The 15939-nt window shown below is 41.6% G+C and overlaps 1 protein-coding gene across 7 annotated transcripts in view; it reads right to left on the bottom strand.

Annotated features, from left to right (window-relative positions):
• Positions 1–15939, bottom strand: part of ARID1B (AT-rich interaction domain 1B) — a 321285-nt gene that overhangs the window by 215380 nt on the left and 89966 nt on the right. For all 7 annotated transcript variants that reach the window (XM_027454398.3, XM_072035944.1, XM_072035942.1 and 4 more), the window contains exon 4: positions 5684–5794. In XM_027454398.3, the coding sequence (XP_027310199.3) occupies positions 5684–5794 (111 nt within the window). The remainder of the gene's footprint in view (positions 1–5683; positions 5795–15939) is intronic.

Raw genomic sequence — 15939 nt, 5'->3', positions numbered from 1 at the left:
CAAGCAATCCCGTAAAGCACAAAACACAAATGATTAACAACAAGACTGTCTCTTCACATTACAAAGCTTAATTTTTATAGCAAGACTACTAAATTCAATAATCAACTATTTTAGTTTCAGTGTTCCACTTTACCACTACACACACAACAAGCTCAGGGGTGCTCTGCACTACCTTGATAGTACTTTTGCCCAAAAATAGGGCTTGAAAATGAATATATAGGCTGACTCTATGACGGAATTGGTTTGATCACCTACATGAAATCCTGGCCCCCACAGAAGTCAAATGTAAAAACGCATGAGCATTGTGTGGGCCAAGATTTTCAATGTCACAAACACACAAAGCTAAGCTCATCCCTCCTATAATATCATGACGGATATTATTTCAGTGAAGCTGCCCTGAGTTCGGCCCACTGTTCACACCTACTCCAGGACATACACAGGAGGTCATGTCCAGAACCTGCATGAACGCCAGCACCAATGTTTTGCACCTCAGAAACACTCAAATGCATACACTTTGTATTTCTATACATACGGATTGCATGAGGCTTATTCTAGCAACAGGTTTGTTACATGGAACGGCAAGAAAAGAGAAACAAGCTAGATCAAGCGCGCTTGATCTGGAATTAAAATGACTTGGAGAAAATAGCAACTTTTTCCAACTCCATGCATAACAGCTAAGAAAAGCATTTGAGAAAGCTTAGTCACTTCTTTGCAACTTGAGGCTTTTTTCCTTTTATTCCAGGCTTAAACAAAGTTCAGTGGGGCATCAAACTGCCTCAGTTTTAAATTACAGTCTGTACTTTAAAATAGAATGCATGCACCACATGTTCCTGAAGCTAGAGGGTGGGAGTGTTATTCACTGAAAATTGAAGGCTTGTTGAGTCAATAATCTTCTTTCACAGAGTAACAATTTTCAGCTAAAATTTCTTGACCCAAACAAAGGAAAACAAGATCATTCAGTTATTTTACAACACTGCAGAAAAAGAAAGGAAAGCAGGAAAGAGGCACACCAGTCTTATCCTACTTGGTGCAAAAACAATGGAGAATTTAATTCACAAGTATTACATGTGTTTCCTTCTTGTTCATGGTTTAACATACTCCCAGTTATTTTCAGATGGAGACACAAATAGCACAGAGCTACAGGACACAACTGCTACCACAGCTCTATCAACTGCACACTGCTTTTACCTCCCGGGAGTTACCAGGGATCCATTTACAGATTTTCCCCCTCTTTTTTTCTTAAACCAGAAACAACATCCTGGATTTGAAAATATCACTTTTATTTTAATCAAGTTTTCTACTTCTGCTTACCTTGACACGGTCTGCAAAGTGAGACTGCTGCTGTACTATCTCTCTTTTTATGATCATTTTTCCTTACCAGAGGGGCTACAGTGGTAATTAATGTTTACATCATGGTAGTGCCCACACCCTCAGCCATGATCAGGGCTTACTGAACTAAGCCCTGTATAAATGTCACCAGAGTCCTTCATCCCAGCAGTTTAACCTCTGAGAAAAGAAGAGGCATCTCCTACTAACTCTTAACTACAGTTACTCCAACTATACTGGAAACTGTTTTCAACTCTTCTTGATGGAGACAATTTTCCAATCTACTTCATATTCTGGACATCAGACAGGGAGTGTGGATTCCTAAACCTTTCCGTGCATTTCCACGTATATGAACAGCATGCTTGCTGTTGCTTTGTGTCACATACAGGTTGCTCTGCCTCCATGAAAAGACTCAGTGAAAATGTGGTATCAGAACTAACGTGTGAGCACTGACGTCTGAGTGACCTGGCAAAGCAGCAGTTCCCCCCACTCCAGATCCAGCCTTCCATCTCCAACACCTCCAGGAGCCACGATACAATGCCCAAGCTAGCTTACAAGGCCGAGGCTGTGATTTCACTACAGCTTACTCTGATCGAGCCGTCCTCTGCCTGTTTAGAGCCCGGTGACTGCTGTGCGGAGGACTAAGAGCACTGTTTTGCCACCACGTCTCAGCTGACGGGATGACAGCATCTCAAACCCCTCCAGGAAGACCATGCAGTCCTCTAGGACGTGGCTAAAACCAAAGCTATGGCAGTCTCACTCTCCCCTTTCCCTCTGTACCTATCATTCCCATCTCCCCCTCTGTGGTACCACAGATGCTCACACAATTACAGTGATTCAGTCAAAAACTAACCCAGAAATAAGAAGGGTGATTATTTCTGAGCTAGGCAGTGAGGGTGGAGGAGGTGCTAGGGCACACGGCAGGGCTGCAACCGCCCGGACTTACCGCAGCTCAAGAACCTCACCCACAGGTTGCAACAAGAAGAAATCGGCAGAAACCCTCGTTTCAAAAGTCTGGCAACCTTGGGTAGGCCGTCTGACCTCACGCCTCCAACAACCACGCTTGGTGCTGAGCAAAAAAAGGACCTTAATAAAGCAAAGTAATGGCAAAAAAAAAATAACAATGTCTATCTGAAACTGCTTTCATGCTGATGCCAATAAAAAATTAAATTCACCCATGTTTTCCGCCCTTCGTTCTATCAATACAATCCAACAAGAACATTTACAAAATTACTCATTAAAGGCAAAACAAAGTATTAGTCTTCACAGACACACACAGCCTATACTGACATAAGCTCCTTTACTGCAACAACAAATTTGCAGATATATCATTTGGAAGGTTTTTCCCGTAAGTCTGTTCTATCTTTGTCACAATAGCAGAAATGTGTATTTGGCTATTATCCCTTAAATCTCAGCAAATATATTCGGTAGTAGCTGTTCTCCAGACAATTGCATTCAGGCTTCTCCCCCTTTATTCCTCCACTCTAAGAGAGAACAGTTTCTGTTTATTACTTCCTTTCCTTCACAGAGTACCTAACTCCCATGTTTTCTCAAAAGCCTGAGATTTCCTTCTAATTGTGACCCCAACAAAAGTGCTCGGAGCACTATTCTGTGCAACTTTTCATTTGGGCTCTCAGTGACTCCACATGGTTAAAGACCTCCAGGTCAAACCTTTCAGATATCAGAGCATTTAGGAGAAGGAAAGCAAGCATTGTATAGAATCTGACAGGCCATTAGAAGTAGCTAATAAAGCCATATTTTGTTTGTAGCCATTTGCTACCAACCCACATTACAAATTTGTCTGCTTTGAACTTTATGGGAACATTCATGCCAGGACTTTTATATACAACGTGTGAAGGAAACGGAACAACTATTGAGCTGTTTAGCTGTGCTTACTGTGACACAAGCCTGCTGAAAAAAAAAAACCTCTCCAAAAGGATGACACAAGTCAGCATTCAGTGCTGCAGAAAGTGGCCAGCTCCTCTTCAAATTCATCAAAGGGAAACTCTTTTTTCAAAGCCACATCAGAGAACACCATTCAGCATTTAGTGTTACATCTCTTTTGTTGTTTTTAGACATTCGCATAAGCTCACTATGTAGCTGCTGTGACTTTACACAATGCCCTTAAGAAATAAAAAGATAACGGGCAAATTGTATAAATATCAGAATACCGTGAAACAAAACATAACCAAATTTTATTAAAAGCTTAACACCACTATCACTTCAAGCTTCAATATACAAAGACGGCTTACTGACTACCCTCAAGAACAGCATTATCTCGAAAACAAGTTTAAGAAGCCACATTTAGCATCCCAAACTGACACTAGAGCTAGGAATGCTAAGTGAGGAATAGCGATCGGAGGTTTTCATAAGCAGCTGAAAACTGAACACAGACCTCTTGCTCAAGGGGAGAAAAAACTATTTATATGGTCAAGCTATCCTCACCCCCCAACAGAGCTATACATGTATTAAAGTCTTCATCATGCTCACGATACTATGGACGTATGGGCTATTCCTAATTTCTAAGGCATTTTTCCTTGGAAGTAAGAGGAAGCTCGCTCACATTACGAAAAAACAATGTCACCGTATGTGAAGGGTTACAGCTGTATTTAGATGTGGAACAAAAACAAAACACAAAATGGTAATACCTCCCATCCCTGACCAAACAGCAAGGTTTTTCAGTATGTAAGTGATCTATGGATTAAAGCTTTTCAGTAGTGAAGTGTGTGAATAACAACATTTAGGACAAACCTACAGTGTAAGCTACATGGTCAAAACGGTTAATATTCACTGTTAATACCACGCCAGCTTACTCATACCTAGAATAATAATGAGCTACTAAATATACCAAACACTTAGGGACACAGATAATACCCAACAGTCTGCTTAGATATCATGATGATGGAGGTAGAACAGAGTATGGATTAAAAGTAGGACAATTGTTTAAGAAAAAACACAGGCAAATTAGAACATTAGCTGATAAATAACTATTTCTATCCGTCCTTATAAACACTGTTCATGAAAAGCTGATGTAAAAAGTCCTTTTAAATATTTCTGCTTTTTGAAGTAGTTAGTTGTTGCCAGAACAGTTCCATGTCCAATAACTACTATTTTAAAAGTAATTGCTACTGTTCACTTTTGAGACCTGTTCAGAGAAATTAGTCTACTTAAAAAACGCTTCCCTGAAAAACTGTCAAAATTAATACTAGTTCAAAGCAAATGGATAGCTCTTCTCACACCGGTTTTCATAGCTTCTCCTGAAGCATACATGTTTTAACATCATGTAAAGACAGAATTTGTGGCATATGTACTCTCCTAGGTGCCAAAGAAATAAACATCTTCGTGGCATTTTAAAGTTATTACCCTATTTTTAAGGGTTGACAATAGTGCCATGTGTCAGAGGTAAAATATACAACAGTCTACAAGATTTCACACATACATTCAGTGTCTCGATAAGGTGAACTCTTCAGAGGAATCCCAGTGCTAACTGGAAATGAATACACACTCAGTGAACCGGGGGAAACATTCTATAGGTTTGCCATACCTATAAGCCAGGGGTCATGTAATTTATGAACAGTTTTCATCTTTCAAGCTGACCGTACTCTGGTTGGTTAAAATTCATACTGTTTTACTACCAAAACCCAAGGAAATCCCTAAAACAACAGTAGCATACAGAGACAAGTCCAAAGAGTACTTTGTCCATTACAGTGAAATTAGACCTTTAACAATGCAAGTAGCTGCAGTGTCTTTGCAAATGGTATTTACGTGTGCTGTTTCCCCCACAGCAGAATGCACAGAGCTCAGAAAACTAAGAAAGGCTAGTCCAAAATAATCTTCTAGCCAAACAATCAACCTAGCCAAAGTATCATTACCATTCCCTCTTCTGCACTTCTGACTGTAGTAATAGACCGTAGCAGAATTAACATGTCAAACTCGTTATTTATGCTCAGGGTTTGGAACAAACAACTCATGGAGGCAGTGTTCTAAATCAAAATACACTGAAATCCTTAGAAAAGGGCACAGAAAAAAGCCTCTTTCTCACCAGATTGTTTTGTGCAAGTACAGAATTCTTAAAGACAAAAAGAAATATCAGTCCATTTCCTCTATGCAAATACATGTGCACAAATATAAAATGTGGATGCACGGGGATATTTTGGACCAATAAAAACCCTAAGCTAAGTCCACTCATACACAGGCTATTTGTTCTCTGACCCACCTTTTTAAAAAAAAAAATCATTCCGATCAACTTGCTCTTTTCAGTATTTCTCATCCGCTTATTCTAGGTACAATGAGGTCCTACATAAAAAGTGCTTTCATTTTAAAATATTGTATGGTAACAGAAACATTAGTTTCTTACTGGTAAGCTCGACGGTCTTTCTTGCTGGATTAGATTCAAGTCTTCATGGTTAGGCTTTCCTGGGGCCATAGGAGGTTGAGATCTGGTTCCATAGCCTTCCTGAGACATGTCCTGAAAAAACAGTTGCAGAGTTATTAACCTGATTCAGTAATTACAATTAAATGCACATCACAGAAGGGTGAAAATACAACAGCTGAGTGCTGAATTTTTATTTTTTACTGGTTACATCTTTTTGACGAAGTGCCAAGCCCACACAGGTACCACTAGGGCTGGCACGGTTCGTGAAGAAATCCCCGCAGCAGGCAGATGTGCCAAGGGGTGGTAGGGAATCAGACCAGTGCAACATGGGGCAACACACACAGACAAGCCTGCCAAATTCATGGCCCGCTTCTATCCTAAAAGAGCAGCAAGCACTAAATGGTCAAAATGTTCATCCTACTCTTCGATGTATTATCGAGCCTGCTGATGAAATACTGAGCCAGGTGGAAGGACTGGACTTGAAAGTAAGACTGTAACCATGCTGTGTAACCAGATGCCTGTAGCAACTACTGACTTTCAGAAGCTGCCTGTCAGAGGGCGGCAGAGACGACAGTCGCATTGCATCCGAGTGCTTCAGAGGCAAGTGTATTTGATCAAAAGCAGCTCCACAGCCCGCACCACCAACTTGGGGATTTTCCTCCCGGTGCAAGCCCAAGCAGTGTTAGGTAATGGCTGGCACACAACCCACCGCCAAGGGGCTGAGGAGGCCAACAAACAACCCTCTCCCACCCCACAAACTTACTCGACGTGCAAGGTACTTGCCCATTGCAAAGCCGTAGGTTCAGGCTCTGCTGTAGCTGCTGTGCTTCACATTAGCTGCTCCTGCACTAGCTTCTTCAAGGAAAACAGAGTGCAAAGCCTACTTCAGCACGGGTAACTGGCATGGAAAGCTGAAGAACCAGTTCCCAACTGTTAGAAAAAGATATCACTCTTACAGGTTTTTTCTTTATTGTTTTTAAATCATTCGATCCTCCTCTCCCCCTCCCTGTACACGAGAAGTGTAGTTTGCTCAGGCCTTCCTCTCACGGCCTCAGCTTCAGTCAGCACCTGCAAGTGGCCAGGCAGGGGGCACAGGGAGGGACATGGAAGTGTCCCTGCCACCCCCATCTGTACCGTGAAGGCTACATTGCTGCTGCTGCTGGCAGAGGGCTGCTCTACAGTCCAGTATCCCTATCAGGGCAAGTTACTGCTCCTACGCAGGCTGCACAGGCCAGCCGGCCTGCAGAGCAGGAAAGCTTTCTGCCTCATTTTGAGCCCTGCTCCTGACAGGGAGAAACTTGTTAACTGTTTCCATCCGGCTCCTTCTGTCGCTTTGGACTCTCCTGAGTTACTTCAGGGGGTGCCGAAAACTCGGCGAGGCTCAGAACAAAACGCAGCAAAGCTGAGAGGATGTAAACCCAAGGAGGAACGATCCGGTCCGCGAGCCTGTGCCAAGCAAAATCAAGCAGCACTTAAAAGGCCAGCACTTCAATGTGGTTACCAGCAGAGGGTAACAATTAGGCTTAGGGGTGACAAAGGCTGCTGGCTGAATGATGATTATCCCCGGTGACCCCCCGCGCGCCCCCCGCCCAGATCTCCACTTGTCACACAGCGCTCCTGCTGCGCGCACCAGCAGGTTCCTGTGGATTAGCAGCGAGGTTTAAAACCAACAAACGGCACAAGGCCGCCATTCAGCAGCCTTCACCCTGCCACAAAGGAGGAGAAAGGTGCAGGACAGCTTCACAATGGGCAAACAAATGAGCAAACCTCTGCTTTCCCCTTTATTTCACAACACACGCGCACTCGCGCACACGCACACGCCGGTTGTCCCTGCACAGACATCTGCAACAAACCCTGCTGCCACCTGAGGTCTGCGCTTCCAGCTCACACTCCTGCTCGCTCCCCTAGATCTTTGCAAACAAAGTACAAAAAAAGAACCACTTGTTAAATCACCAACAGAAACAAAAGAGAAAAAAAAAAAGAAATACCAGGAGTGGTGAAAAAAGAATAAAGGGAATATTCCACTTAGGATACATTCTAGAAATACAATTATTCCAAGGCTTAGGACTTTTTTTTTTTTTTTTTCTGGGAAGCAAAACATGTTTTGTACTTTGAGAAGTCAAGAGCTATTATTCCTCACTAAGTACCAAGCATGGGTTTTCCCACATTTCCAGCATTTTACTTGAAACCTCACTTCCTACTGAAGCTTCCAGGGGAGAGTAGGGTTTGAGCAGAGAGAGCCTGTTTTTTGTTTTTGTTTTTGTTTTTGTTTTTGTTTTGTTTTGTTTTGTTTTGTTTTTTCACAAGAAATACTGCATCGTGAATGGAATTTACTTTTACCTGGGTATTTGAAGACAATCTGACAAACTGTGGAGCACCTTTCCACATGCTGAGTGCACATAAAAGAAGCTGGACATGGCAGCCTTTGTCTTTCTAAATGTGTAAGGCTCACAGTGCCTCCCTTTACAACTATTGAAAAATCAAATCTATTTGCTCAATTCTCTATTAGGTTTGGAAACAAATACTGCAGACATCCGTGTTTGTTATGATGGGGACACCCGTGCACTCCAAGTAGGACTGAAATCACATCCTATTTCCCTATATTCACTATAATGCCACTGGATACTTTGATGACTGGAAACTTGGAAAGTAGCTCTTGAAAAGTGAGAAATCGCTCTGCTCCCTACGTTTCAGACACGGGAATCTCCCAGAAGAAATGTGCATGGGGCTATGTGAATAATTTTGTGTGTTTATACATATGCACTGTCCAATAAAAACATTTCATTTGTATAATAAACATAATGACGATTAAATAATAGCATGTTACACTAAGAGGTTGGCTTCAAAACCAAAACAGTGCTTAATATCATTCTCCCTGAAAAAGAGGAGAGAGAAAATCCCTACCGCCTTTCTTCAGTTTTTCAATGTTTGAAAATTTTGTTAACATTCAGCATATTACAGACTAGATAAAAAGATTTTGAGAGATAAATAAGACATAAGGACAGAGGTATTAGGGTAAATTGTCCGTCACCGAAGAAATGCACGGAATTGGCAATACTCGCTTTCAGTTCTGAAAGGTCATTTTTCTTTCTAGCATCTAGGAAAGGATTTGAAGAGGAAACATAAGGGGAAGGGAAGCATGTTCCCACATGTGCTACAGCCATGGCTGAGAAGTCCCTCACTGGTACTGAGGCTCAGTCTTCTCCCAGGATCCCTGCGGTTTTGTTTTTCTTTTCCTTTGACTCCCAATATTTTATCCGTCAATGATAGCAGATTTCAAGGCAAAGCTTCTGATTTTTTCTAATGAATCACAGAAAATCCTTCCTCCCATAGAAGACGAGTGTGCATGTGACGGAGAAATCCAGGCTTTCATAAACAGAAGGCTACAAGTTTCCACTCAGAACTTCCCAACTTGGCACAAATCCAATCACATCATAGCTGTTACAGCACAAACTGTCAACAAAGTTGTAAAATAACTAAAAGCAGGGTTTCCCCCATCAGATTTTAGAAAAGACACTAGGAGAAATAATCAGCAAGTCATAAACATGTACTCCAAAACAGCTGAAGTTCAGCCTGTTTTCGAAAAATATTTCTACTCTGAAACAGGTACACCAGAAAAGAAAAACATGAACGTGCCTATGTGCATGATGCCTAAAACCTACGAAGTGGGTAAGCTGTTCAGAAATCAGTCCAGGTACAATTACAAATGACAAATTTGGACATTAATAATCAATTGCTCATCATTCATAGAGCCAGTTATTCACCTCCTGCTTCTGTGCATGTTTACCTTGGGTGGCAAACTGGGGTACACGGAGCTTGTGATTTGGGTAGTCTTAGGGGTATGGAAGAAAATGGAAGGGTGTTTTCTTAGCTGTTGTTCTCTAACACTGTATTCATTTTACTAATTTTTTGAGTCTCTAATTCTGATGTGAGGTGTCACTAAAAGGTTTTGAGGATAAAAATTAGTCGATGTATTGGCGTGCAGAGAAGTCAAAAGCTCCTTGCTCCTGCCTCTCCCATTCCTGGCATTGGGCACCACCACCACCACCATCACCTTCCTGTGTTGGGCCCTCACAGGACCACTTTGTGAAATGGTGCAACTTAAAGCTTGCAAGAAGACTAACCCCCTGTCTCCCAGCTTTGCTTTCTGAGCAGGAATGGCCCCTGGAAGGGTTGGGTGAGAGAAGAGATGAAGGAAACAGCTGTGAGCCTGGCTCCACCAACCATCAAATTGTAGCCCAGGTCAACAGCATGGCATCCCTTCTGGAGCAGGCCACAGATAGGCAACCTTCTCCTTCGTAACATGCAATGCTAATAATATAATTACTTATAATATAATTTGTGTAATGCTTTCGTTCCCTACCTGGACCTAGTTTAAAACAAGCAATTCTGTTCACATTTTTGTTTTCTCTGCAAAACTGGATGAATATAGTGCTGATGATGCTCAAAACCATGTAGACGGAACGCACGCTTGTTTTAAGTTCTGCTAAAGAAATTAGGATCTAATTATGGAGCGGTTTAAATTATTCTTAATGGAAAATGAAAGCATAGGGAAATCATTAATGTTTTGGGGAAACCACATTTAAAGAACGTCTGGGTGAGAAATATCATTCAGGCTTCATCCACTTCCACTGCAGTAAATTTCAGAGGGATAACACGACCACCCAGGAAGATAAGTACCACGATGGTTAAGTAGAAGCAAAATAATTTATGGAAAATAATATACTACTTTTCAATTTGAAGAACTCATTAAAAACTATTTTAGCTTGTGTCCTTGATTCATTTGGTTGATCCACAGAAGACTTCAAGCGTGAGAGCACTGAATTCTACAGCAATGTGACAACAGCAAAATTGAAAGCAAATGTTAATTTTTTCCCCCACATCACTTGAGAATGGAGGTCAGGACCCAGTATAAAAGCCAAAAGAAGCATACAGCCCTGCTATACAAAATTGTTTTACTCATCTCTGAAGGGATACTATGGAAGAGGAAAGAGGCAAGTCCTATCTCACTGGCTATAGAAAGACATTCCTTCTTATCACTTACCAAAGTAACTGTGCTGTGTAGGTAAATACCCACCAAAACATTTCTCCTCCTTTATACCTTTCTGATGCAAAAAGCTACGATAAAAAAATATTCCTTACCTAAATGGTGGCATGTCCCCACACAGCCAACTTCTAGCCCTGCCGTGATCCCTGAAACATTACCTCTTAAGTCGTACACTCTGACAGCACAAAGCAACAAAGCACAGCCAACCTGCCAGAGCTATATTGCAGGTAAGGCTGTACTCAGAAAAAGGTGTTATGCCCAAGGGCACAAGCAACACCGAGGCTCAGGCAAGCCGGCAACAGAATGCAAACCTGTGGGGAATGGCCCACTAAGGACAAAAGAGCAGAGGGGTCTGCCTGAATCTCAGGCAGATGGCCTGCACAGGTCCCACGGGATGTAGATGCTGGGTCAGGAAGAAATGCATATATATGGCTTGAACTTTGACCTTTATGAATCAGAAAGAGGGGAAAAAAAGAACAAAAAACAAATAAAGCTTTAAAGAAAAGGAAACTTGTATCTTGCAGCTGTGCAAGATACTGCACAAGCACTGTGCACAAGCCAGTGAGCAAGTCTCTTAAGTGCAGAGACAGAACAGGTGATGGCAGGAAAAAAGGATTTGGTAGGTCCCATGCCAACAAAACCACTTTAGGTTGATTACCAGTGCAGTCCAGTAATCCCCTTCAGCGTGATAGCCTATGTTTAGGTGATGAAGTAAATAAACCCTTCTCATAATCAGAATATGTAGATCTCTTCAAGCCAGCCCGCTACCACCACCTGAACAGAGACAAAGACAGCAGCTGTCCTGAGGTACAGCAGGCACCTGGAGAAATTTGGAAGAGCTGCAGTTTCGATGTCTCGGGCGTAGAGCAGTCACCATCAATAAGACATCTGATCTTCAATGTAATTAATGCTGCCCCTTCCAAGATATCTGCAGTTTCAGTCATAACACTTGTGCTTCTTAGATTTCTTTTTTTTTTTTTTAAGCTAATTCACGTACGTCTACAACAATGGGAACACCATTTTGTGCCTTCATGATCCCCCCTTATCACAAATTGATAAGTGAGTTAAGTCTCAAGACACAGGAGGGAGAAAAAAAATGTACTTGTAGCAGCCAGTAGTTGGTGCAAATTATAATTATCTCAGCCTCGATCACGTATTTACTTACACACGTCCATAAGCCATCTAAGCACTCAGGAAGTTATTAGAAACTCAGACTACCTAACTATGGAAAGTTTTCCCCAGCAGAATACACTGAAAGCACATTAAATGCAGATAGGGTCAAAAAAATGACTCCCACATCTGAGGAAGAACATTATTTGTTTGGACAGGGTAGCTTCCAGTCACATATCAGGTAATCTGAAACAGCTAACAAGAAAGATGGGTCCCTCTTCCTAAACACTCTAGTCCATTTTTACATATGTCTTGCCTGTATGGCCTCCAGGAGCCACGTTAAGCTAATGATGCAGGAAGAGCTCAAAGATGAAATCCTTCTCTGAAGCCCTTATCTTGCTATTCTCCTTCCCCCACTATTGCGTTCCACGGATCACAGAGCATATCAGTAGTGGATTTAATCAGAGACAAGGCATTTCTTCTAGTTTTATTCTCTCGTAACATTCCACGTGGAAAAAAAAATGTGCAAGTTTGGTGTTTGTATTAAAATGTGACTGTTTAACATTTCACAGCCTGATAAATGGCTGTCAATTCTTAATTTACAGGCAAAAAAAAGGTACAGCTTCTTTGTTCTGCAGACATAATGTTCAAGTATGAATGAGGAGATGAGAGAAAACCTGAAGATGCAATCTGAGTACTATAAATATAACTTGGAAGTAAGAGGTAAAGCAAGCCTTTTATTTCCATGAATTTCCCCATGTTTAGAGAGCTTTTTGGACTTTTCCTAAAAAACCCTACGAGGCTGGGCAGCCCAACCACGCTTTCATTTTCTACACCCAGTATTTCCTTTCCCTGCCCATCCTTTAACTGACAGAGCTATATTTAAAAGAAAAACAAACAAAGAAAAAGAGCGTTGGCAGTTGGTTGCTTTTTTTTTTTTTAAACCATCCTATTCTTTCTACTCACTTGGGACAAGCTACCCCATGAAGGCGATGACTTACAGATTTCGTGCCATCCGGTGTCCTGCCTATAACTCCTTGCTAGGACCCGGGGAGGGACGCGCTCTTCGGCAGGCCCGAGACACCAAGCGGGGCCGAGACCCCCGGAGGGAGCTGGAAGCTGCAGGAGGCCGGAGAGGGGCAGGATTTGCAGCCTGCCCTTTCCTCAGAGCCGGGGGGCTGTGTGCCCCAGAGGGCAGGATTCGGCCCCAGACGCCCGCCGCGGCGGAGGCGGCTGTGGGAGCATACGGCTGGCTGGCAGAAAGGAGGTCAGGGACTGCCCGCAGCTTACAGCGGGGCTGGGGCCCTGCCGCCAGCTTACGGAATAAAGAGAAAAGCTGCGCCCACAGCAGCTGCTACCTCCGGGCCAATCCAGCGAGGTACCCGAGGAGGCGGCTTCCGCACTTGAGGCTGGGAAATATTTTTGCAGTGTTTTCTTTGGGGCACAGCAGCGTGGGCCAGGACTTCACCCGAAGGCTCGGGAAAACCTGTGACTCTGTAAGGAAGGGCTGCAAGCAACATGAACCATCGCTGCGGTCATGTAAAAACTGAGTGGTGAGAGGGCTTTGTTTGCTTTTGTTTATTTTCTTGCTTTTATTTTATTTTTTCCCCTAAATATAAAGCTCATTATGTGATAGACAACACCTAAGTGACATCTGTTATGTCATTTCCTAATACTCCGCCACACAGAGTCTCATAAAAGAAATGACCGACATGAGACTTATCCACTACTCATCTATGGGAGAATCACAAGCAAAATTCAGACACACAAAAGCCTGCAAGAACATTGGTGAAGAGGGTTTTTTCAGCTGGACTCTGCCATCTGGGTTAACTTAAATTTTTGGAACGGGAGAGGGGTAGTGTGGTACTTGTGGGGCTACTGGAGGTAGAGCATCAGCTGCATTCCTCTCCTCTCTTCCTCCACAGTCCTTGAAGAAAGTGCCTGCAAAACAACTTTTAAACCCAGCCACCACGTGGAAAAGTGTCTTAGTCCGAGGAGTGGAAAGAGAACAGTAATTTACAGAGGACAATAATTTACAGACGTAAGCACCTAGCTGCAGGAGCACTCCAACAGGCTGCACAATACATACAAGTTTAAACCAACAGAGGCGAACTATTGCTTTCATCTCTGAGGTAGAAAAGTCTTCACCACCATCGCCACAACCGCAATTTTTTCAAGAGAAAGTATTCCCAACTGGGCTGGCGTTGGGAGTGGCAGAGGACAGGGCTGTGGAGAATAAGCGATGAAAACTTAAACCTCATCTGTGGCCAGACCACTGACTATTCCCTAATGCATCCCTGAAAACAAACAAACAAACCAGTGATATTCGCTAAAAGTTGGTAAAGGACTGGTAGGTAACAAAGAAGGAGGAAAGGAGGAGGAAAACTTTTTTTTTTAATATATTTTTTTCTTCTGAGGGTCAAAAAGCAAGACCTTTGTGAATTCTGTAGGCAGACACCCAAAACCATAAATCCTTATACCTGTGCTTCATTTTTTACCTAAAAACATGCATGTGGAACAAGGGTTGTAGATGGGAACTTGGCAATTGGGAAGAAGTCATAGGAAGAGGTGGAGAGAGAGGCTGTATCCTCCCATAGCTTGATTTACTGAGGGACAGCTCACAAAGACCAGCGGTTTTTCTTCTCTCCCCACCAAGCAGTTTTGTCAACACGTGTAAGGTAACTTGGTTTTGAAGCACTATCTTATTCACCTTGATTTGCTGTTTCATTCTTTGGTGGTCACACCTGATTGCAACAACTAACAAACCCTCTAAGGTTTCAGCTGCACATTCCAAATCCCGCTACGGTAGGACAGAAATGCAGTAAAAGGGAAGTACACGGAAGGATAATGAATATATATAAAATATATGCTGACCTACATTCAGATAATACATTGTCTTCACAACAAAATCCCAGTTCTGGATGCAGAAAATAAAACTAAATATACGTACAGCAAACATATTTGATTACTAAAGAAAATATGAGCAGCAAAAAAAAAAAAAAAGTGGTAAATTTTATGCCAGGAAACATTAACAAACTTATTTTCCCCACCTCTGAGGAAAATAACATGTGTTAATTTAAAGGCCATAAGAGAATATTGCTGCAGCGTAACTGGCCATAAGGTGTAATTTACAAGACCACTAAAATTTGGGATATATACTGCTCACATAGAAAAAACACATCCAGATCTATTAATATTTTTTAGACTTTACAATGTTATCACTTAATTCACTGTACTGTCCCATTCACATTTGAAATTTTTTTTAAACCGGGATTTGTGTATTTATTTCTAGAACATTTGTGTGAATACATTTGTCTAAAAACAGCCACCAGATTAATGGATCATAAAGTAAATGCCTATTATTATGTGATCAGGTATCTTTTGAAAAAACTTACTATTCTGTTTAACTTACCGCTACGTTTCAAAAGGTATAGATAAAATTATTTCTGGGATATTAATTTTGGTCTCCATAATAGTAAAATAAAATCATCATTGGGTAATAAGGAGAGTGGTAAGAGAAACAACACTAGTTATGATTACTAATCTCCTAAAACAAAATAGTTTTTATCAGCCTGCATTCCAAGAGTTTTACTATCAAGTTAATTAATAGACTCCTACACTAATATCTAAATGCCAAGCAATTAATGGCACTGAACTATAAATGGCTTTGTCTTTGCTCTTGTAGGGTTATTTTATAAAGCAAATGCAATTCTATCACTTCAGTGATTTAATGCAGGCTTTGTGAGGTTAATATTCCCAAGCAGTTGCAGAATAAAGAACTGCTTTAATTAACCTTCTGTGATTTAAATACTGAAAGAAATCAGAATTTAGAAACTTTAAATAATAATGCCACTGTAACAACAATACTACTATTCTGTGGATCAAAGCCAAACCGCTGATTTGAGAACTCTGAAAAACACATTGAAACATGTGCATTTCGCTGTATTTGTAACCTTGAAAAAGACTTCTCTTTAGACATAACACTCTACATCCATGATAAATTCTCATGGTTATTATAGTTAAGGTCAAAAACGTTTCCTTTCAGGATTATTTACTTATAAGAACCAAGTTTTTAAGTTTA

This window comes from Anas platyrhynchos, chromosome 3 (genome assembly GCF_047663525.1).
Source record: "Anas platyrhynchos isolate ZD024472 breed Pekin duck chromosome 3, IASCAAS_PekinDuck_T2T, whole genome shotgun sequence".
In the NCBI taxonomy this organism is placed as follows: domain Eukaryota; kingdom Metazoa; phylum Chordata; class Aves; order Anseriformes; family Anatidae; genus Anas; species Anas platyrhynchos.
This window is presented reverse-complemented; position numbering and strand designations above follow the sequence as displayed.